The sequence below is a fragment of the Cucumis sativus genome, chromosome 1 (assembly GCF_000004075.3).
Source record: "Cucumis sativus cultivar 9930 chromosome 1, Cucumber_9930_V3, whole genome shotgun sequence".
Taxonomy (NCBI): Eukaryota; Viridiplantae; Streptophyta; class Magnoliopsida; order Cucurbitales; family Cucurbitaceae; genus Cucumis; species Cucumis sativus.
This window is the reverse complement of record NC_026655.2, coordinates 3839334-3860510: the sequence shown is the minus strand read 5'-3', so window position 1 is coordinate 3860510 and position 21177 is coordinate 3839334. Positions and strand designations below refer to the sequence as shown.

General features: G+C 34.6%; 6 protein-coding genes across 9 annotated transcripts; 3 read left to right on the top strand and 3 right to left on the bottom strand.

The window, feature by feature from the left end:
• The first annotated feature begins 126 nt into the window (after window positions 1-126).
• Window positions 127-2404, top strand: LOC101223166 (presenilin-like protein At2g29900). The gene has a single exon (XM_004137384.3). The coding sequence runs from the start codon at window positions 475-477 to the stop codon at window positions 1786-1788; it is 1314 nt and encodes a 437-aa protein (XP_004137432.1). The 5' UTR covers window positions 127-474; the 3' UTR covers window positions 1789-2404.
• A 111-nt stretch (window positions 2405-2515) lies between these two features.
• LOC101202747 (exocyst complex component EXO70E2) lies at window positions 2516-6091 on the bottom strand. Of its 4 annotated transcripts, none has more exons than XM_031888649.1 (2): window positions 3158-6091; window positions 2516-2692 (listed from the first exon to the last, which is right to left on the bottom strand). In XM_031888649.1, the coding sequence occupies exon 1, from the start codon at window positions 5075-5077 to the stop codon at window positions 3170-3172; it is 1908 nt and encodes a 635-aa protein (XP_031744509.1). In that variant the 5' UTR covers window positions 5078-6091; the 3' UTR covers window positions 2516-2692; window positions 3158-3169. The 4 variants fall into 4 exon arrangements, with proteins under 4 accessions (XP_031744509.1, XP_031744501.1, XP_004137600.1 ...); XM_031888641.1 differs by lacking the exon at window positions 2516-2692 and having other exon boundaries at window positions 2902-5286; window positions 5757-6090; XM_004137552.3 differs by lacking the exon at window positions 2516-2692 and having other exon boundaries at window positions 2902-5203; window positions 5757-6090.
• Window positions 6092-8412: 2321 nt separating this feature from the next.
• Window positions 8413-10357, top strand: LOC101203302 (glycine-rich RNA-binding protein 3, mitochondrial). The gene is made up of 5 exons (XM_004137387.3): window positions 8413-8558; window positions 9217-9364; window positions 9453-9521; window positions 9702-9808; window positions 9920-10357. Exons 2-5 carry the CDS (start codon window positions 9229-9231, stop codon window positions 10121-10123), a joined length of 516 nt encoding a protein of 171 aa, XP_004137435.1. The 5' UTR covers window positions 8413-8558; window positions 9217-9228; the 3' UTR covers window positions 10124-10357.
• A 782-nt stretch (window positions 10358-11139) lies between these two features.
• Window positions 11140-12990, top strand: LOC101203791 (glycine-rich RNA-binding protein 3, mitochondrial). Its single transcript, XM_004137389.3, has 5 exons — window positions 11140-11353; window positions 11953-12097; window positions 12187-12255; window positions 12468-12574; window positions 12685-12990. Exons 1-5 carry the CDS (start codon window positions 11273-11275, stop codon window positions 12787-12789), a joined length of 507 nt encoding a protein of 168 aa, XP_004137437.1. The 5' UTR covers window positions 11140-11272; the 3' UTR covers window positions 12790-12990.
• Window positions 12991-13662: 672 nt separating this feature from the next.
• LOC105434747 lies at window positions 13663-16379 on the bottom strand. Its single transcript, XM_011651877.2, has 3 exons — window positions 14940-16379; window positions 14277-14707; window positions 13663-14157 (listed from the first exon to the last, which is right to left on the bottom strand). The coding sequence occupies exons 1-3, from the start codon at window positions 15628-15630 to the stop codon at window positions 13834-13836; spliced, it is 1446 nt and encodes a 481-aa protein (XP_011650179.2). The 5' UTR covers window positions 15631-16379; the 3' UTR covers window positions 13663-13833.
• A 145-nt stretch (window positions 16380-16524) lies between these two features.
• LOC101222697 (ATP synthase subunit gamma, mitochondrial) lies at window positions 16525-20101 on the bottom strand. The gene is made up of 9 exons (XM_004137382.3): window positions 19828-20101; window positions 19366-19409; window positions 19064-19216; window positions 18683-18796; window positions 18463-18590; window positions 17998-18120; window positions 17780-17899; window positions 17054-17175; window positions 16525-16933 (listed from the first exon to the last, which is right to left on the bottom strand). The coding sequence occupies exons 1-9, from the start codon at window positions 19920-19922 to the stop codon at window positions 16864-16866; spliced, it is 969 nt and encodes a 322-aa protein (XP_004137430.1). The 5' UTR covers window positions 19923-20101; the 3' UTR covers window positions 16525-16863.
• Window positions 20102-21177: the final 1076 nt, after the last annotated feature.

Below are 21177 nucleotides of genomic sequence, written 5' to 3'. Positions count from 1 at the left end.
AACGAAAACGAGTCAAATGTCTACATCCGATAGTTATTAAAAATAAATATTAATCGATATTGTTTAGTTTAATTATTTACAAAACGAATCAGAATAGAGTTTAGAGGACAGATATTCAAAATGAAAAATGGAACTTTTAAACCAATAATATTCGAGGCAAATATGCCCTGGAGTTAGGTCAGCAGAGTAATTGAAGAAGGGCAAGCGGGCGCAGGATATTGGTGAGCTTCGCTTTAATTGAATCTATGGAGGGTTCAAATTGTTAATCAACGAAGAAATTTTATTTTTGTCAGCTCAAACTTTCTCTGTGCGACGATGAAAGCTTTCTTTTTTCTTATGGCGGTGTTCCCGCTTTGATGAAACACCACCCATTTAGGCTAAGAGTCGAAATCTTTAAATAATCTTCCCCCTCAGATTGTTGCGACAGCCATAGCCTTGAGAATTGAAGTTTGATCTATAGCTAAAAAGACCCAGATGGCCGAAAATCAAAGACCCACCAGCATTCTTGAATCTCTAGGGGAAGAGATCGTTAGAATTGTTACTCCTGTTTCAATCTGCATGTTTATGGTAGTTATTCTAGTCTCTATCCTCAACCCCAACTCTTCGTCTTCTTATGCATCAGTTGGCTCCATCGCTACCATTGCATATAATGAGAGCAGCTCTGATACTTCATGGGACAAATTTATAGGTGCTCTTTTAAACTCACTTGTGTTTGTAGCTGTTATAACTCTGGCCACATTTCTCATGGTATTGCTTTTCTACCTTAGATGTGTCAAGTTTTTAAAGTATTACATGGGTTTCTCTGCTTTTGTTGTGTTGGGTTTTCTTGGAGGTGAAATTGCATTGTTCTTGATTGAGGAGTTCAGTATTCCAATTGATTGTTTCACTTTTTTGGTTGCTCTATTCAATTTTGCTGCTGTGGGTGTTTTAGCTGTGTTCATGTCAAAAATGGCTATCCTTGTAACACAAGGGTACTTGGTTTTAATTGGGATGTTGGTGGCTTATTGGTTTACTTTGTTACCTGAATGGACTACTTGGGCACTTTTAGTTGCATTGGCTCTCTATGATCTTGCAGCTGTTTTACTGCCTGTTGGACCATTGAGGCTGTTAGTCGAGCTTGCAATATCTAGGGATGAAGATATTCCAGCTTTAGTTTATGAGGCTCGGCCAGTGGTTAATCACGATTCAAATCCTAGGGATTTAGTGCAAAGAAGGATGAGGGTGTGGAGGGAAAGAAATGAAACTTCTGATAATCGCCCCATTGCTGTTCCTGATTCTGTTTCCGATGGGAATGTGGTTTCTGAATCTAATGTAGATGAAATTGAAACATCCAACTCCAATCCAATTCCAATCATATCAACTGCTGTTAGAGCTGAAGAGGGGGAGGTTCACCCCATAAGGAACACTGAGCTTCTTGTGCCATTAATTGATAATGGAGGGAATGTTCAGCCACATGGAGTAGCAGAAGCTTCTGGATCAAATGAAAATTTGATGTTAGAGGGAATAGGATTGGGATCCTCTGGTGCTATCAAGTTGGGGCTAGGAGACTTCATTTTCTATAGTGTATTGGTTGGTAGAGCAGCAATGTATGATTACATGACGGTTTATGCTTGTTATCTTGCAATTGTAGCTGGTCTTGGAATCACTTTGATGCTATTGGCAATATATCAGAAAGCTTTGCCTGCTCTCCCAGTATCAATAGCTCTAGGTATCGTGTTTTACTTCCTAACACGTCTCTTCCTTGAGGTCTTTGTTGTACAATGTTCTTTGAACCTTTTGATGTTTTAGACTAGATTTCTCTATTATGTTCGAGGCCGATGCTTCTCCAACAGTATATATGTAAAAACTGTTGATTGTTAGATGGTTGAGGGTTGAATCTTGAGAAGTTCAATGCCTGGAAATTTGGAAATTGATTGTGTTGGTTATCTATACGGCTATTGGTTGTTGAAATAAATAAAATCCATCCCTATGGTTTGGGAAAATTCTGGATCAAAGTTATAACTTTCTTCAAACCATAAATTGAAATTGTTTTAGAACAGTACTAAAACTTTGAAGGGCAAAGGAAAATCGTAGGAGGTTGGAAATTGTGTCAACGAGCCCTGTAGCATACGGTTTGTGAAAAAGGCAGTATGAGTATTGACCTGAAGACTTATAAATTTTTCAAAGAGAAGACCTAAGACTTGACCTTAAATCAGCTCCTGCAGGTTTGATGATATCTATGAATCTTGTCAATTCAAGCATTTAAACTGAATAACATGTTTGTTGTTGTAATACTCAAGTCTCATCTCCTTTTTGTTTTTTGTTTTGTTTTGTTCAAGTGTTGTAATTTAAACATTAAACTTTATAATGTTCTTCAATTTTGACCCTCTTGGTAAGTTTCTGTTTGGAATATTATTGTCAAAAAGTATTCTCACGTATGCTCAGTGTATAATGAAACATAACAAATCAATTTAGGATCCAACTTGATGAAATTGAATATTAAGGATGAAGATTGGAAAATTGATTATTAGGTAAATGTCGGACAAAAATCAACACGATTAATGCTTTGAATTTGAACATTACCAATACGGTACAGAAATATTGAAATCTATGTATCTATTACAATTTGGAAGTCAAGCAATAGCACATCACAATCATTATTCTCAGGCATTTCTTGTTAGAAATCAAATATTTGACTTCGATGGATGTTGGCCTGCAATTGAATTTACACACATTAAACATATAAAATGATAAGAAACACCTTGTTGATTATTATTGTAAGTCAATTGTAAACTTATTGACGGTCCATTTAGACTAACTTTTTAAACGGTCCATTTAGACTAACTTTTTAAACGGTCCATTTAGACTAACTTTTTAAGTGTTTAAAAACATTTTTAATCGAAACACTCATCCAGTAGATCATTTTAAAAATGATTGAACACGATACGACTATTGATAGTAATCAATATCTGTCAACTTTATACAAGGAGGAGTTGTGAGTATTACAAGTTGAATTGATATTCAGTATAAATGAATAGATTGTGTAGGTATAGGGATGCATGCTAGAGTCTTATGCAAGATTGGCTGTTGAACAATATAATTAACAAGTGCCTATAAGGAAAACGAGAAGAGGAGGACATGAATGTCGAAAGGGGCTGATGAATTCTAAAACCTTTACCAGCAACAGTTATCATCTCCGGCGTGAACTTTGCAACGAGCGCGATGAGCCTTGCAAGAGATCCAGCATATGCTTGCTCAGATCATCAGTTGTATATTTGATATACTTTTCACGGTTAAATTGAGATCTTGACCCGCAGAGGATTCGATATGCTTGAATTACACAATTTGAGGTTTGAATAAGCAAGTCATCACGTAGTTGAGGATCTGGGACATTCCAACCAGTTTGGTTCTTATATATCTCCTCAAAGGCTGCATTGAAGGCCCTGTACTTTTCTTTAAAGACTGCCTTTGAAGTTTTCATTCCATCACCATCAAGCCTTAGCAGAGAAAGAACAGACTGCCAGGTGGCTCTCATATAGATAGTTGCGTGGCTTTGAAACATTCTTATATGTTCTCGCATCCACCCACTTCCAAGAAAGGCTATGAGATCAGAATTTTCAACCTTTTGAACTATATAATGGATGTTATTCATTAAGAAAATATGTCGTAGAGCATCATCCTTGTACAACTTGGATTTGTTATTGAGATTGGATAGCAAATGTGAAGTGATTGACTGAAGGTGGTAAGCCATTGGGCAAGGTATGCTATTGACTTCACTCTGCAGCTCAGTAGTTGGGCTTAAGACATCTGTTGCTTGATCTTGGAGAAGGAAAACAAGCGAGTCTCTGAAAACAGTAAGGGTATGGATGTAGTTCATTACATACCTTGTTAGATGATGAACACCACCGCCGGGAAAAGGGTTTGTTGATATGGAACATGCAATGAAATTTCCAAAATCTAAAAACGTAGCCCTTGCAGAAACACCCAGTTTCTTGAAAAGATTATGGAACTCGAATTTGAGAAAAGAACCCTTTTCTGTTTCTTCGGAAAACAATTCATCTACAAATCCAAGAAGATTTTTTAGGACCTCATACATGTCTAGCAAGTGAAACAGCTTTTCCGGTCGATGGGGTTCCATAGCTATGGCCTCTCCAAAATTCAACAGGCGAAGCATAGAAGTCGCAGAAATCTCAGTAAAGCAGACTGCACTATAAGATCCAATGCCTTCAAATATATTGTTGCAGAGTCTTTGCTCACTAGTAAGGTAGACTCTAATAACAATTTTAATAAGCCAAACCCATTTCTTGATCTTCACGTTTAAGTCGCTCCATTCCATGGTCAGCAAATCTCCAATGCTAAACTTCTCCATTTCGAGAATGAACAGATACTCGTTCAACGCATCTTTCCGCATTCTAACAAAAGCCAGGCAAAATTCCTGAATATAATTTGAATTAAACATAACATTTGCGATGGATTTAAGATGAGCGATCACGTGTGGATGGACCAAGTTCACAGCATATAAAGCAGGAATACTCTCTCCGTGGGAAGTTTCCACCTCCAAACTGTCCTCGGCTGAAACAAAGGACTCGTTATAGACAACATCATAGCCACCAGACTGGAAGGGAACATAGTCAGGCTCAAAATATAGTTTGTGCTGAGCAAGAATGTGGATTAGCTCCTGCTCTAACCTTGCCATTGCAATCTGTACGACAGAGTCGGCCTGGAAAAGAAGTTCATTTTGCTTTTGACTGTCATTTGCAGATAAACTTCTAAGACCTTCCTGAACTTTATGAATTTCATCAACAGCCTTCATATATTCAGAAGCCTCTTTGGGACCAGAATCCCATATCATGGATTTGTTAGATTCCCATCTCGTAATCTTCTCCTTGGCAGATTTGAACCTTGTCTCTAACTCACTCAACTTTCCAACAGTATACGACGTCAAGGAAGTCAAATGAGAATCGAGATCGGCAAGGAGCTTTTTCAATTCATTATTCACGTTCTGACTTGTCCTTAAGAACTTGACTAGGTGCTGAAATGCAGCTAGAGCGTGTTGCTCCCCTTCAGAGGTTGGTATAATTGATTCACAATCCCCCATCTGACTAGGAAGAAAGACATAAATCAACAGCCATGTGAAAACACAAAGCACTTTCCAACCAAAAGTTTACTCTCTTGATTTCCTATTCATTTCTAATTGTCCCCAACTCTTCCCCACGTTGAGCATCTACATTAGAAAAGTTACTCTTCTCACGTGCAAATTGTTTTTGAGATAGAGACTCAAGCCCTCATGTAACCAAAAATTGTAATCTAATAAAAAGAACAATGACTTCAAGAAGAAGGTTGGATTTAACTCATTAAAATAAATAAAGATACCTTATGAACAAAAAAAAAGAAGAGAGATATATAGCTTATCATCTTAAAGCCAATTAGTTTTGATATATAGCTTACTCATCTCATAGCCCATTATGTCATCTAATAATTCACTTCACCTCGTTCCCATCCCAATTATAATAAATCATACTACAAAGTACAAACAGAACAAATTTCATCGTATTTTGGCTTCTTAAGCTTAACAGAGATGTTCTAAAAAAGTACAAAGAATCAAAGTTCAGAACACTACCGTACAGTCTACGGCATGCTTCCTCTAGAATTGAAATCTAAACAATACAGTGAACGACTAAGGACCAAAAACACTTAAAATTCCTCAAGCTAAAAAAAAAAAAACAGAAGAAACCGAAAAGAAGAATTTGCTAAAATGTTAAAAAATAAAGAATGACCTGATTTTGTAGTGCAGAAAGCAAGATCTAAAGTAATTGGCCGTTAATCCAGCCGTTCTTCAGAAAAAAAATGAGAGGAAAGTTGAGAAGAAGCGACGGAAAACAACCGATCAGCATGAGAAAAGGAACGTCGGAAGCATTGTTACTTGAAGAATTGTGATGAAAAGTGAAAGGCAATAATGAAGAAACATTGAAAGAAATTGAGTTTGAAATTTCGTAACAAGATTTCTTTGTAGTTTCTTTCCATGAAATATGAAATGATCGTCTCTTTTTTCCTTTCTTTATGTCTCGTCGCTTTGACTTGTTGACCGCTCTGCATTGTATTCACACGACACTGTCCATTTTGAATATATGAGTATCGATTTCATTGGGAAATATTTCATAGTTTTCTTTATACAAAAAAATAACTTCATAAACATCATTTTCATACTTTGATTCCTATAGTCTGTTGTGTACTATATTTATTTTACGATTCTAAAAGACAAAAAAATATATAATAAATCAAAATATGAAAAATAAATTTTAAAAAATTAAAAGATAATAAAAAAAATTAATTTGACTTAGATTTCGAAAACGTTAGTAAAAAGTATCTATTTAAGTACCGAATCTAGAAGTTGAAGGTGAAAGATCATAGAGTGAATTTTGGTTTTTTATAACTTATTTATGTTTCTTGAAATTGACGGAAAAAATTAAATGGTATGGATAAAATTGAAGTACGATAATCGCAAGTAGGAGATTCTAAAAAACAATAACAATTTTCAAACATCAAATGATCGTTAAGAACAACTGAAAAACCCTAATCGTACCAAGCCGATCATTAGTTAATTAGTTTGATACTTTTAATATAAAATTGGTATAATAATTTTGTTTTAGAAACTTATTATTTATTTCTTCGTTAAAAAGTAAATCAAGATTGCAAATATCTTAATTCCTAGCACACGTTTATATATTAATTTAACTATGTTTACTTTTAACTAGCGACTGTAATTTTCTAAATAATCTAAAAGTACGTGATTATGAAAAGGAAATAATCTTTTTTTTTTTTTACTCAAACTGCTAAAATTACAGTTAAAACTACACATTAAATTAAGTTAAATTATAATATATACAAAACTTAATTTAATATGTCTAAAAGATCCGCCAAGATCATATGTAATTAAATGAAAGTATTGAGAATTTTCTTCGAAAGAAATAGTAATGAATTTTTGACATATATCGAAGTATTAAAGTAAAGTCAAGAGTTGACTACAACTTACTTTCAATTCCTATTGCCTTGCAGCTGTCTTCCTTTATAAACTATTCATTTATGCAACTTCCTCTACTCTTTTATCTTTCTTTTTGGTGACATTATGTATGAATATTCTTTAATTAATTTTGCTATTGAGTTATAATTCTTTAATAGATTTGTCATCCGACTAATCTCACAGCCATAACATTGTTAAAGAGAGATAGAGAGAGTTGGAGCAAAGCCTAATATCGATTGAATAAAGAGAAGGGTGGTGGAGCTATGTTTAAAGTAGAGACAATATTGTCTAGTTATAGACATATCTTGAATGATCATCTGAGGACGAGTCTCAAACCTAGTAATATATATATATGGTTGTTGATGAAAATATGATAAAAGTTTCATATGAGGTATATAAATGAGAGGAGAAGTAATGATGATTAAAATAAACAATTTTTGGATTCTTGCATTGGATAGAGGACTTATATGAGGGCTCTAAAACCAATCATCAAATTTTGGTATTAAGCTAAGTTCAATGGTCAAATAATGATAAATTTATCACACAGTTGGGAGATGGTTATCTAAAAACAAGGTTGTATTTCATTTAATTTGTATCATAAAAGTTTATAAATATGTGATCTTAAAATTGACTATTGATAGTCTTTCAAGAAAATATTAGTTTTACTTCAGTAATCAAACATACATCAATCAAGTTTAAAAAAAATTGTCAAAGCGAACCAGGAGGAAATGAATGAGAGAAGTGAAAATGAAAACCCTATAAGAAAAGAGAAATGTGTGAGAAAGTGTGGAGTTGGGAGGAGTGAAACAGTGTGTTGGGGGTGTAGGTGAAGTGCAACAAAGTGTTTGATTATAATAACCCTAATCCTTGAATTAAGCAACTCTTGTGAGCTTAACGTTCGCATGACATAGCTATGAGTGACAAAGTATTCAAATCATTTAACCTAAATGAGAGTAGAAATTTGTTGATTGGAATAAACATTACTTTTCCCCATAATAGCTAAAGGTGTGCAACAATTAGTCGTAATCGATTTTCCAAACATGTTAGGTTGTATTAAATGTTAAAATTGATCTTGTTCGTCAAGAAGTAAAAGTCGATTGATCGATTTAACTCTTTGAAATATATCTTTTAGTTAATTTTCTATTTGAATTTTTCCAAACCTAGACATGAACCCTCTTCGATCAACTTCGATCCAGTCGTTCGAAAGTCGAAAGCCTGGAGGAAGGGGCAAATATAGAGTTGGGAAGGGTACATTAGCAACTTTAAGTATTTTTGTTACATTGTGAGAGATTTTAGGGTTAATGGGGAAAACTAAACTAACATGTCCGCGTCAATCAAAAAGTTACTGTCCAATTGAATCGTTACACGTGAACCCCCAACAAATATCTTTCTCATCCTACGGTCTACATTCTCCCCTTTATAATCCAACGGTTTACATAAAACCTTCAGGTCTATTTAACTCACTCTGCAATTGTTGTCCATCACAAAACCCTACTTGAATTGGGGGCTTAGGGTTTAAGACCGACAGAGAAAGGAAAGAAGAAGAGAACGAACAAAGGTTTCCTCATTTCCAATTCCATTTCCTTTCATTTCTTTTTCTTGTAATGATTTTAGTTTGTATTCTTATGTTTCTTTATCTCTTTTTTCTTCATTGTGGATATTGATTGCTTCTGTTTTGTGTTCTGATCTTTTGTCGTTCTGTGTAGAGATGTTTTGTTTATCTATCTGAGAAATATTAAGCTTATTCTCCTGACTGGACTTACATATGTTTTGATTTTGAGGTTTCATTTCATTCTTCTTTTGTGTTTCATTTCATACTTCCACTGTAACGTTTTGGGTACATAAGCTCTGTTTAAGAATGATTCGTTAGTTTTCTAGTATTCTCTTGCTCCGGTTGGGATTCTTTTAATCTGTTATGTCTCTCTAGAGTGTCTAATCAAAGCGTAGTTTGCTCGCATGAGAACACAAATTAATGTATGAGACTACATTGGATATTAACGTTAAGCTTTTCCAGTAGCTAGTTTGCTCGCTTGTTTCCACAGCTATTGTTTGTTTATCTGTTAATTGTGGATTATACAGTAGTACGTAAGACTTTCTTTTTGATTGTGGAGGTTTTACGTCGGAAGTTGAAAATATTCGCAGGTGCTGTATTATCTTGTGCAACAACTTTTTGTTCCCTACAGAGTTTAATTTTATTTTCTGGGTAATTCTTTCAGGTCGTTAACAACATGGCTTTCCTCAGTAAGGTTGGAAAAATATTTAGTCAGAGTTCTGCATCAGGGATCCGTTCACATTTCCAGCCTTCCAATCTGTCTGTCTTTCAAACTCTTAGATTCATGTCGAGTTCGAAAGTTTTTGTTGGAGGTAGGTTAAATCCAGTTCTTCAGTTCTTTCTTACACCTTGGTGATCCTTTAGAACTTTCCCTGACATTCATTGTTTTGTGTACTGCAGGCCTTTCATACGGTACTGATGACCAAAGGCTGACAGAAGCGTTCACCAAGTATGGGGAAGTAGTTGAAGGTGTGCAGATAACTTATCTAACTAAGCATTATTGAATATGAATGCTAAATTTTATATTTTAGTATTGCCACTATAGCTCATCATTCGGGAAATTGAATTACATTTAAACTTTCTGTAAGAACAGGAATTGATGTTGAGTGAAAGAATTTGATTTTTTATAAATGTTTATCTTTGTGTTAGCGAGAGTGATAATGGATCGTGACACTGGTAGATCCAGAGGTTTTGGGTTTGTCACTTTCGGTGCCAGTGAAGACGCTTCTAGTGCTATTCAAGCTTTGGATGGACAGGTATATCATCAGCATGGCATAGCCATGAGTGGTTTGGTGGTGATCTTAGTAGTTTTATTGTGGATTATATTTACTGTTTTTCATCTTTCATTGTTCATTTTCTGTAATCAGGATCTCGATGGTCGCCGCATTAGATGCAGCTATGCAACTGACAGGGCTAGTGGAGGAGGAGGCGGCGGTGGTGGTTATGGTGGCGGCGGCGGCTATGGCGGAGGCGGCTATGGTGGCGGCCGCGGAGGTTATGGTGGTGGCGGTTATGGCGGCGGTGGCTATGGCGGTGGTGGTGGCGGCGATGACTTTGCTGACAGGACTTGAAGGAACTTATCTAATGTTTCAACAAATGGCTTTTATAAGTGTAATGTCTATGCTTCCTTGTACCGCCGGTTTATATCTTTAGACATAAACTTTTCAATTTTGAAGATAATTCGTTCCGATTCAGAATTGTTAGAGTGCCCTTTGCGTAGGATTTGAGAATTGAATGAACTACCCCTTCCTTTATTCTTGAAGAAATCATAAACGTTTCTCTTGCGTAAATGATTTCTACTCCAATATCTGGCGTTTGCTCTGATGATCCATTATTCTGAAATTTTGACCTGCTCTTCTTAGAACTCTTTCCATTCGAACTTGAATCCGTTCCACTGCTTTTTGGCCTATTTTGGAGTATATTTGAAATGGTAAGAATATTTCTTCATGTTGAGAAATCTCTCAAAAACATTCGGTTTAATACCTCTTAACCACTTTTGAAGATGGCGTGGTAGTAGGAATACACTTACACAGCTCTATAGGGGTTTCGAATGATTAAAGTTTAATTGAAAAAAGTGATGCTTCGTAAATAAAATTATATTTAAAAGCCCTCTCTTACAAAAGAGAAGTTTGTTTAGGGGTTCTCATTGTTCCTTCCCTAAAAGAGAAATTGTTAATGAATAGATAAGAATGGAAACCATTTACCCACATAGTAAAATACTAAATTTGATTAAAATTGTAAAAAAAATATGCATTAAAAATTTAGAGAAATTTTTGTAGTAGAAAAAATTGAAATTATTTACAAAATATAAAATAGATTTTGCTGTGATTTTTAGATATTTTTAATTTTTAATATATTTGATAATTTCACAATAAAAATTAACCACTTCTTTCTATTTGTATGGTTATTTGACAAGTAATTAATAATATATATATATATATATATATATATATATATATATAGTTTCTCTGATTATTTGAATTTCAAATTCTAATGGATCACAAAAATGTAAATAGGAATAATACAATAATGTTACCTATTTGAAAGAAAAAGAAAGTAGAAGGAGTGACCACTTTGCTTACCATACAATTGATGAAAAACGTTAACAAGAAGAACTTTTATAATGTAATCTGAGTTTTAGTCCGTTTTTCCATGAACGCGTCTCTCGAGGAGACACATTCCAAACCTTATTTTTTAATTGGGCCTTCAAGAATGCGTCTATGCAATTATTCCCCACACGAATCGAAGGCATAGGGTTTAAGGTCGATTGTGAAAGAAAGGAAGAAGAGAACGAAACAAAGGTTTTCCCATTTCCCTTTCCCTTTCCTTTCCTTCTCTTTTCTCGTAATGACTCTAATTTGTATTCTTATCTTTTGTTCTTCGTTGTGGATTTTGATTGCTTCTGTTTTGTGTTTTGATCTTTTGTCGTTCTGTGTAGAGACATTTTGTTTGTCTGTTCACCTGACTGAACTTACACATGTTCTGATTTGGAGGTTTTGTTTCATTCTTCTTTTGTGTTTTAAGACTTCCACTCTAACGTTTTGGGTATATATGCTCTGCTTAAGAATGATTATTACGGTTCGTTCTCCAGTGTTCTCTTGCTCCGGTTGGGACGTTTTTTAATATCATAGTCTCTCTAGAATGTCTAATCAAAGCGTGCATGTGAACATAAAAAAATTTATGAGTGTAAAGATTAGCTAGTTTGCTGGCATGTTTCCACAGATTTTGTTTGTTTATTTGTTTATTATGGATTATACAGTAGTACCTAAAGACTTTCTTTTTTATTGTGGAGTTAATGTTACATTGGAAGTTCTGAATATTTGCAGGTGCTGTATCGTCTTGGGCAACTACTTTTTATCCCTTACGGAATTTAATTTTATTTTCTTGGCAATTCTTTCAGGTTGTTAACATGGCTTTTCTCAGTAGAGTTGGAAAAATATTTAGTCAGAGTTCTGCATCAGGGATCGGTTCACATTTGCAGCCTTCCAAGCTGTCTATCTTTCGAACTCTTAGATTCGTGTCGGGTTCTAAAGTTTTTGTTGGAGGTTAGCTGGAAGTTCATTTCTCCTGTTCTTTCTTACACCTTGTTTTAAGCTTTAGAAATTTCCCTGAGGTCCGTTGCTTTGTACTGCAGGCCTCTCATACAACTCCGATGATCTAACTCTGAGGGTAGCGTTCAGCAAGTATGGGGAAGTAGTTGAAGGTGTGCAGGCAACTTATCTAATTAATCATATTATTGAATATGAAAGCTAAATTTTATATTTTAGTATTACCACTATTGCTCATCATTCGTTTTGGAGAAATTGAATACATTTAAACTTTCTGTAAGAACAGCAATTCTTGGCTGATGTCCTCTCTTAGGTTGTGTTGAGTGAAAGAATTTGAATTTTTTTTAATGGTTTATCTTTGTCTTAGCGAGAGTGGTAATGGACCCTGACACTGGTAGATGCAAAGGTTTTGGGTTTGTCACTTTCAGTGCCAAGGAAGAAGCTTCTAGTGCTATTAAAGCTTTGGATGGAAAGGTAAAAACATCAGCATGACATTGCTTTGAGTTGGTTTGGTGATCTTAGTAGTTCTGTTGTGGATTATACCTACTGTTTTCCTTCTTACACTGTTCTTTTTTTGTAATCAGGATCTCGGTGGTCGTCGCATTAGATGCAACTATGCAGTTGAAAAGGTTGCCCGCGGTGGCGGCCGCTATGGTAGCAGCCGCTATGGTGGTGGTGACAAAAACTGATGAATTTGCCAATAGCTCTTGAAGGAATTGCCCAATCTAATTTTTCAAAAAATGGCTTTCTGATTGTTATGTCTTGTGCCTTTTTGTACTGCAAAACCTTGACAGGTCGTTTAAAACAGATTATCCCGAACTATAATAACCATTTTGTGCTATAGTAAATACCATTTCCAATTAGCTATAGTAAATATTATTTTAGAACTCCCAGTTTGTTACGGTATTTACTATTTACAACATTTTTTTTGTCATTTACATCTTGTTTAACCTTAGAATTTTCTCTGAGACTACAGTGATAGTGGCGTTATAATTGCATACATATATCACGAGGAGATGATTTTTCCCTTACATCTAAAAGGGCTATAATTGCATCAATGTATCACGAGAAGATGATTTTTTCGAGGAGGAAAACCATGGAGACGGTGACAACAACGATGACTGGCCGATAAGTCCTCATGGAATTGTGAAAACAAATTGCTATTTAGAATCATGTCTCTTATTCAAATTATCCTCATGGAATTGTGAAATTGCTATTTAGAATCATGTCTCTTATTAAAATTCCAAATTTTGTTTGATGAGCTTAGGTGATGAGAATTGAGTGAACTGCCCCACCTTTTAAAAGAAAAAAAGAGAAATCAAGAAATCTTCTACTCTCACGTACGTGATTTTGACTTGCTTTATACTTTGTAATTAGAATGTAGGGTAGTTTTAAAAGATGAAAAAAACTACAATTGTAAATGTAAACGTTGTCTTTTGCTTTCAAAAACTAAGAATGTGGTTATGCAATGGTAGAGCTTTTGCTAATCACTCGTGCAATTTTGTTGTTCATTCGTCTCTCGAGCTCTGTAGTATGATTGTTTTGGTTTTCGTAATCTCGTATTTTAGAATGGTGTTCTGTTAGTTTATTGACTTAACGAAACTCTTTAAAAAAAATATCATATACAAAATGTGAGAGCTCCATTGTAAAAACAACACTAGAAGTCAGCAGTTGGTAAAAACCACCCTTCTTCCAAACTCAACAGAACTTATCAATGGTACCATTTTTTTCTTTCATATTGGTGTATTAGAAATAAACTCCAATTCATCATCTGCTACTTCAAGCCAAGAACTCCTATATTGTGCATCAATTTGCTGCAGCTTCTTGCTGTTATTTTGAAGAGCATTCTCGAGTTCTTTGATACGTGCTTCAAGCCTTGACTGAATAACATCGTGTAAACGCAAGCTCAGTTCCCTTGGTGACACTGTATAGTTTCCAGAATGAACTGTTGAGTTGCTTTCCTCTTCATTTGGCTTAGTCCAACCACAACTTTCTTCAATAATCATCTCATTCCTCAATTCACCTTCAGCGAAATCTTCTTCGAATTCTGGATCAAGCTGCACATAAGGATTTGCATTTTAACTTAAATCATCCATAATGAAACAATGAGTAGACCATCATACTTTGTTTAGTTCCTAGAATGAATTAACTTGTGTTTTTAATATGGCTCTATTACCTCCTCCTCTTCCTCGTGAAATCTCGCCGTGCAATCAATGCTTACATTTAATCCTAACCTCTCGAGTTCTGCTTCCAGTTCAGCTTCGATTCTGCTCATTGATTCTGAACTCTCCTCTGCCTTATGTTCATATAGTTCTTCAGCATTGAAGTTTATTGTGTAATCCATGACATGTTGTGTAGAAGATCCATCTGCTGTTTTCTCAGAGAAGGCATTATTACTATAAGTGTACGATTCACAATTATCATTACTGAGCTCCTTCAGCTTCAATGAATCCTTCATTTCAAGTTCCTCTTGAAGATCTTGAACCAAGTCTTCGGTCTGCTTTAGCAATTCTTTCAAATTGTGAACTTCCCTTTTATTAGACATGAAGGAAAAGATTACACCAATGAAGACTCCAAGATATAATACAAACGATTCATCCGCGACACCTGAAAAGTATAAGCAATAAGCATAAGTTCGCAATCTAAGGTATAGATCAATCATAAATATGCAGAAAGAAGAATGATTCTCAAAAGCTTCTCAACTTTCACGAAACTTTCGTATTGCAATAGATTTATATCCTTTCTCAATAGATTATTTCCTTTTTTTTTTTCAAATTATGAAGAATGATTAAGAAAATAAGCTAAAAACGAAAGGCTATAATAAAAAACACTATTATACCTTTGGAAGCAGAATGTTCCCTATTATCCATTTTGCTGAAACTTCTTGACTTTCTTTCCCATTCCTTTCCTGTCTTATTACTAACTATATCAGAGATCTTCAAAGACTCAAATGGCAGTTGAGAAACCCCACATAAACTTTCATTAGCATCTAAGTGGGATCCCTTGAACAGCTTATTTTCCTCCAGTTCCACAGCAATACATGGATTTAAAGAACTCTCGTGAGCTAGAAGACAATCTTCTACTAAATTCAGAGGTTTAACAAGAACCCCATTTGAGAATTTAGCATTACCTGTGCTTCTATTTCTTGAAGAACTACAAACTAAGGTTCCAATGTTATTGCTTTTGCTGCTTTCTCCAATGTGTCCTTTAGAGTTCTCATTGATCCAAGATTTCAAAGTCATATTTGTTGTAGGCAATTCATTGCCATTGGAACCTTGGTGACTCCCAATAAGTCCCAACTCTGAAACTGAAGGTGTTTCTTCCATAATTCCATGGCCAAAAACATCTTCATATGGTTTCTTCCTTAGTGAAAATTTGTCTAGAAAAAGATTTGAGTATTCAGGACTTACCAAATTGGATTCCCCAAAGGATAACTGTGATAAAGAATTATCCCCATCTTTTGATTGATTCTTCCAGTACTTAGCTACATATCCAGCACCAGTAGCTGCTGCAACAACCCACAAGTCCATTTCTGCTTTCTCTTTGCTGAGACAAATGCTATGAAAATTTTTCAGTAGAAGTTTTCATATTTTTTTTCTCCAACCCCAGATGGTAATTAAACTAATAGCCAAAATGACCCAAAAGGCAATTTAGGGAGAATCTCTTCTTTTTTTTAGAGAAAATAACTTGGCAATCTAATGGAAAAATCAATTCGTCTAAGAATCATGCTCAAGCAAAGATAATTGGCTAAAATAAGCAAGAAGAACACAAAAGCCGTATAAAATCCACTATTATCATATTTGGTTGTAATTATTCTGGTTGAGTTTAGTAGCAGTTCCATCAAAAGATGTTAAGAGTTTGATGTTTTCCTTTCTCCCGTCCACTATTTTTCTTCATTTGTCTTTTTTATCGGTCCAAACTTTTTTGAGGTGTTGTGAAGTTTGTTTGAACATGCTAAGGCGTTAACATATCACACGTGTTAGTATTTTAGCCATTTGCAGCAGCAATATATTTGTTCTTTTGGTCATTTTTCAGTGGAAATGCAAAACCAAACTTTTGACTTTTGAGTGTTCTATGAGATTTATGATATCCCGTTCACCATGAACTATAAATTGGATATATTACACAGTCAAAATATCCATGCAAGTTCTTAATTACTTGAGACTTTGCTCCCCAAATCTTGTGGCCAGTGGTGTTGGTCAACCGGGAAACAATTTCAAAGCCTTATGGCCAATGAACAATTATATAAATGTCAAAGGCAGTATTGGATTTAATTTTGATCTAGTATCCAATCAAATTTAATTTTATACTTCCAAATTCACTGAATGAAAAGAATTCAATGAATTCCTGTCACATAAATCAAATTCCAAACCCAATATTTGAATTTTGTAATTTAGATAGTGATTATAAAGAAACGCCAAAAATGCTATAAAAAAATGTTCCATAGTGTAGAAGAACATCACGACTCAATTTCTGTTCCTCTAAGCGAGTTATTTATCTCAATATCATATTGAAATGGAAGAGGTTTCTCGAAAAGAAAAAAAGAAAAACAAAGTCAATTCAAGCAATTGGGGATTTCGGTTGGAAAAAGGATGAAGCAATCTGAAAATCAATTGATATCTAAACAAACATAGTTCCCAGGATAGAATTGAAACTGGGTGTATTATTACAAAAAAACTCAGAAGGCAACATCGTCATAATCAAATATAGCCTCGTGATCTTAGTTCACCAACCATTGTGTGAACCAGCAGAAGATCTAGCAACTAGCCCTCCAATGCTGAAGCTCCAGATATAATTTCAATCAACTCGGTGGTGATAGACGCTTGCCGGGTTCTATCACAAAAATCAACAAGTTCAGTTTCACAGAAAATAAATAAATAAGAAGAAAACGAGTAGGTTCCAAAAATTGATTTAAGTTGAGGGAAAAAAAGGTCATCAGATATGTTCAGAGACCTGTTATAGGTTAATGTGAGGCGATCGAGCATATCCCCAGCGTTTCTGCTTGAGCTGTCCATTGCAGACATCCTTGCACCTTGTTCACTGCAAGCATTTTCCAGTACGGCGTTGAACAGTACCTGGTAGGCATGAATATAGCTTTCAGTAATCACATAAATGGTCAATGAAAAGACAACATTTTCCTGCTACAAGTTAATATTAGAAATACAGAAGGAAGGTAAAAATGTAATCAACGTTATTGCATATTATTATCGCAGTTCTCTTCTTTGAGTTGATACACATGCAATTCTGCAGCATCCTTAACCAAGAAAATAAGACCGATACAACCATAGACTGAAATTACTTCATCACTTATTCATTCTCAAAAAACCACTAGCAACCCATGGTGATCCGGTTAAATGCCAAGTCCCAGTATCTAGAAGGAAAACTTTTCCTAAGAATTGGCTCACCTAAATAAAATTATCAAGACCCGTAAATTTCAGTGATCAGCTCGATACAGATAAAAATAAATGGGAAAAAATTGTTAACTGATACATATCATCAAATTTACACGGTGTCTTATGTATAACTTAGGCCAGAATTTGAACTCCATGAAACTTGCAAAGAATTAAAAACCTCAAATTTCTATCCTGCTCATTTGATTTGGTATATAACCATTGACAGGTTCAGCAGTAAACTAATGCCTCATTACAAAAGTATGAGAGACTGTAAGAATTAACTTACACAAGAAAACTGGAACTCTGCTAGATTTTGGAGAATCTCAGCCTTTGTCTCACCGCCTTCAATCTCATAAGAGTCCAGGTCACAAAGACTTCCTCCAGATTCTGCCTCTCTTTCAACAATCTAAAATACAGTATGCACAATATTGACAATTGGAAGTGCAAGAATTTAAGAGAGAAGAAAAGGCCAGTATAGCAAAGAAAATCAAGTAATCTTATTACCTCGGGAGACAGGATAGTAGCTGTTGTAGGAAGAAATGAGACAACTGATTGGAACTTGTTGAAAACAACCCTCAGAGCATCATATTCTACGTTCTTTAGAATATCATCAGCTAAGACAGAGACCTAAAAGTGCAACAGAAGACCATAAGAAATGGGCATTTCAAAAAGTCAAGAAAGGCATCCTGTAACACAAACTTGAACATTTTGCTAAGCCAGTATACCAAAAGAAATGCACTGATAGAAACAATAAGAAAATTCATTCAAAAACAACATTATTTGCTGCCACAATGGATCAGATTTATAGCGTTATTTAATTGGAGAAATTATCCTACTCCATTGCAAAGACTTCAAATCCAACGGTTGAACCCCTACATATGGAAGCATAGGGAAATGACAGAAACACAAACTCATGGACAAACAATGAAGACATTCTCTATGATGAGCAATGTTATGTGGATAACTAACCTGAGTATAATTCAAAGGATTCTTCTGCAGCTCAGTGAAGATGATTTCTATGTCCTTCTTGGAGTCTCGAACCAACTGAGCCTTTGCCTTCTCTCCCAATACAACATATTTGGTTTCCTTTTCAGGACCTATGAGTAGAGCGATTACAAAATTAATATATTACTTATGCAGTCTTTCATTGAAGTGAAGGATAGATAAACAAATATTTTTCAAGTAATACCAGAATTTATCTTGCGCAGAGCCCTGCTTATCTTGACTGAGGTAGAATTGATTCCACCACAAAGACCCTTGTCAGAAGAGACAGTAACAATGACATTCTTCTTTACATCAACACCTACATTTCCAACAAAAATAAAAGTCAAATTTCCAAGTCTAGGATAGAGGGGAAAAAGTACATGTGTGTATGTGTATGGTGTGTGTTATGTACAGAACAGTATCGGTTTTTTAAAATATAAAATAAAATAAACATAAGGTACACTAACCAGTAAATAACCCATGAGTTTGATGTGCATTTTGACATAATACAAATGGGAAGTACAGAAGAAGTAAAAAAACAACTTATGTGTCAATGGAAAGTAAAAAATACATAATATAAACGTACTTGGATTATCCCCAAGAAGCGCAGTAAATGGTTGCCAAAGGCCACGAGAATTTTCCGTGCGCACTTGAATTGCTCGCAGCTTTGAGGCTGCAACCATCTTCATTGCCTTTGTAATTTTCTGGATATTTTTCACACTCTTCATTCGAGTTCTAACTGCATCCACATATTGAGAAAATGATGGCAAATCATTAGTAAGTAAGAAGAATAAAAAAACCCAAACATTATCAAAGAAATGCTAGTTAATTAACAGAAAATAGCACTGAAAGAAATAGCAGCATCCATCCAATGTAAATAGCACCTACCCACTTGAGTGGAGATGGAGCGTACACCAAGAGGAGCTTGTTCCCTGTACAAAAATCACACATTTAGTATTAGTGATTTATTTGCAAATAGAACTTAGGCGGAAAACCTAATGGAATATGGCTCCCCAAAATCTAAAAATCACCCTACGTTTTTTAAATGTAATACTTTCACGTATCTCATAAACGGAAGATCATTGTATTTTTTTCAAAAAACAAAAGAAAAAAAAAAAACCCACAGCACATTTCAGAACAATTAGCCAAGCACTAGACCAGAACCAATCTTTAACATAAATGGTTCAGACAAATACGTACTAAAAATAAAAATTAACAAGCAATTACTCCAGAATTTCATCAATCAAATGAGAGAGCTTTTGGGTGTCTAACAAAAACATCCCAATCGCTGAGAATCCAGATAAAACGCATTGAGGCAAAGATAGAAGAATAAAAGTAAGAAATAAATACTCGTAAAGGAGGGAAGACCGAAGAGCGGTGATTGGTTGAGGAGAGATCACAGTAGCGAGCCGCCTCCCTTCACGTCTCAGAGCTGCCATGGCCATTGCTTCCTAAAGCGAGATCGGAACAGGAAATTGTAGATCAAAGGAAGAAAATAAGAACGACGAAAGGGTTTGTTGTCTCTTTTTCAATAGCTGCGAGCGAGCCCAACTCAAACGCTTCTCACTTAGTTTTGAGACTTTTTCGCATCTCACTCCGCCAAGGCCTATGTTTACAAATACTTTGTTAATGTACCAAATTGCCAAATCCTTTATTACATTTCCCCAAAATACCCTCATTTATATTTCGGAAATGTAACGCAATCATTAACAAAATTACACTATTGAACTTCTTGTATTTGACCAATAATATTCGAAATTTTGGAGAATTGTTCTCCAATTAAACACCAATTCATACCAAAACTAATCAACAAAAGCAAACCATGCGAGTAAGCCAATTAAGAAGGATTTCAATCCAATATAGTTAAATACGAGGAATGAATCATCTTATTGCAACATATAGGAATATAACTAGACTCTCACGTTTATTCTATTTAATAAATAACACCCTTTAACATAAATAACTCCATTATAGAATAGAGATATTGACAAAAATTGAAGAGATTTAATTAGTCTCTTAGTGTTTACAAGATCGTATTTAAGTTGGAGGTTCAAGATACCTTGTTTCTTAGTTAGCCATTTTCAATCAACCTATAAGAGATAAAATCATTAGTTAGTTAATGTGTGTTTTCAAATATATATTAAATAGGAACTATGAATTTTAGTTGTATAAAACAGTGATGGACTGCAAAATGTAAGTACACTACAAATTTTGACCATCAAATATTATATAGCATGAAAATCACAAAATCATAGTAATTTTAAGACTTTGACATCTTGACACCCTTTAAGATGGTTTTTTTGAGTTTGAGTCAACCCCTAAGCCTATGTACTTTCGGTTTTAATTAAGGAATGATGGTAGGAATAGCAAAAAGGTAGAAGGTGGTTGGAGTATAGACAAAAGTTAGGGTTAATAAGTTTTTTTTTTTTATAAGCATGTCATGTACGTCTGAATTTAAGTTTTCAAATAAAGAGAATTTAAATCTTAAAAAATATAATTTATCAAAATATCAAAATTATTTACAAAATATAGCAAAATTCAATCAACTTTAGGTTTTTATTAAAAGATAGTAGATAAAAGATGCTCTTAAAAGACAGTTATGAGGAATAAAAGTTATAAAACTAAAATAAATTATTTAAGGCATTCTCTACCTCTCAAAGAATTGAAGGTCAAGATCTCATATTAGGTAGTATATTAAAG

Excerpts from the sequence above, each read along its gene's own strand:
- LOC105434747 (XM_011651877.2), bottom strand. The coding sequence starts at position 15,630 with ATGGACTTGTGGGTTGTTGCAGCAGCTACTGGTGCTGGATATGTAGCT. Across the intron at positions 14,708-14,939 it reads GGAACATTCTGCTTCCAAAG|GTGTCGCGGATGAATCGTTT; the intron begins GTATAATAGTGT and ends TATACTTTTCAG. Across the intron at positions 14,158-14,276 it reads TTCACGAGGAAGAGGAGGAG|CTTGATCCAGAATTCGAAGA; the intron begins GTAATAGAGCCA and ends CCTTATGTGCAG.
- LOC101222697 (XM_004137382.3), bottom strand. The coding sequence starts at position 19,922 with ATGGCCATGGCAGCTCTGAGACGTGAAGGGAGGCGGCTCGCTACTGTG. Across the intron at positions 18,797-19,063 it reads GCTTCTTGGGGATAATCCAA|GTGTTGATGTAAAGAAGAAT; the intron begins GTACGTTTATAT and ends TTGGAAATGTAG. Across the intron at positions 18,121-18,462 it reads ATCCTTTGAATTATACTCAG|GTCTCTGTCTTAGCTGATGA; the intron begins GTTAGTTATCCA and ends TTGCACTTTTAG.
- LOC101223166 (XM_004137384.3), top strand. The coding sequence starts at position 475 with ATGGCCGAAAATCAAAGACCCACCAGCATTCTTGAATCTCTAGGGGAA.
- LOC101203791 (XM_004137389.3), top strand. The coding sequence starts at position 11,273 with ATGCAATTATTCCCCACACGAATCGAAGGCATAGGGTTTAAGGTCGAT. Across the intron at positions 11,354-11,952 it reads AAGAAGAGAACGAAACAAAG|GTTGTTAACATGGCTTTTCT; the intron begins GTTTTCCCATTT and ends CAATTCTTTCAG. Across the intron at positions 12,256-12,467 it reads GTATGGGGAAGTAGTTGAAG|CGAGAGTGGTAATGGACCCT; the intron begins GTGTGCAGGCAA and ends TCTTTGTCTTAG.
- LOC101202747 (XM_031888649.1), bottom strand. The coding sequence starts at position 5,077 with ATGGGGGATTGTGAATCAATTATACCAACCTCTGAAGGGGAGCAACAC.
- LOC101203302 (XM_004137387.3), top strand. The coding sequence starts at position 9,229 with ATGGCTTTCCTCAGTAAGGTTGGAAAAATATTTAGTCAGAGTTCTGCA. Across the intron at positions 9,365-9,452 it reads TTCGAAAGTTTTTGTTGGAG|GCCTTTCATACGGTACTGAT; the intron begins GTAGGTTAAATC and ends TGTGTACTGCAG. Across the intron at positions 9,522-9,701 it reads GTATGGGGAAGTAGTTGAAG|CGAGAGTGATAATGGATCGT; the intron begins GTGTGCAGATAA and ends TCTTTGTGTTAG.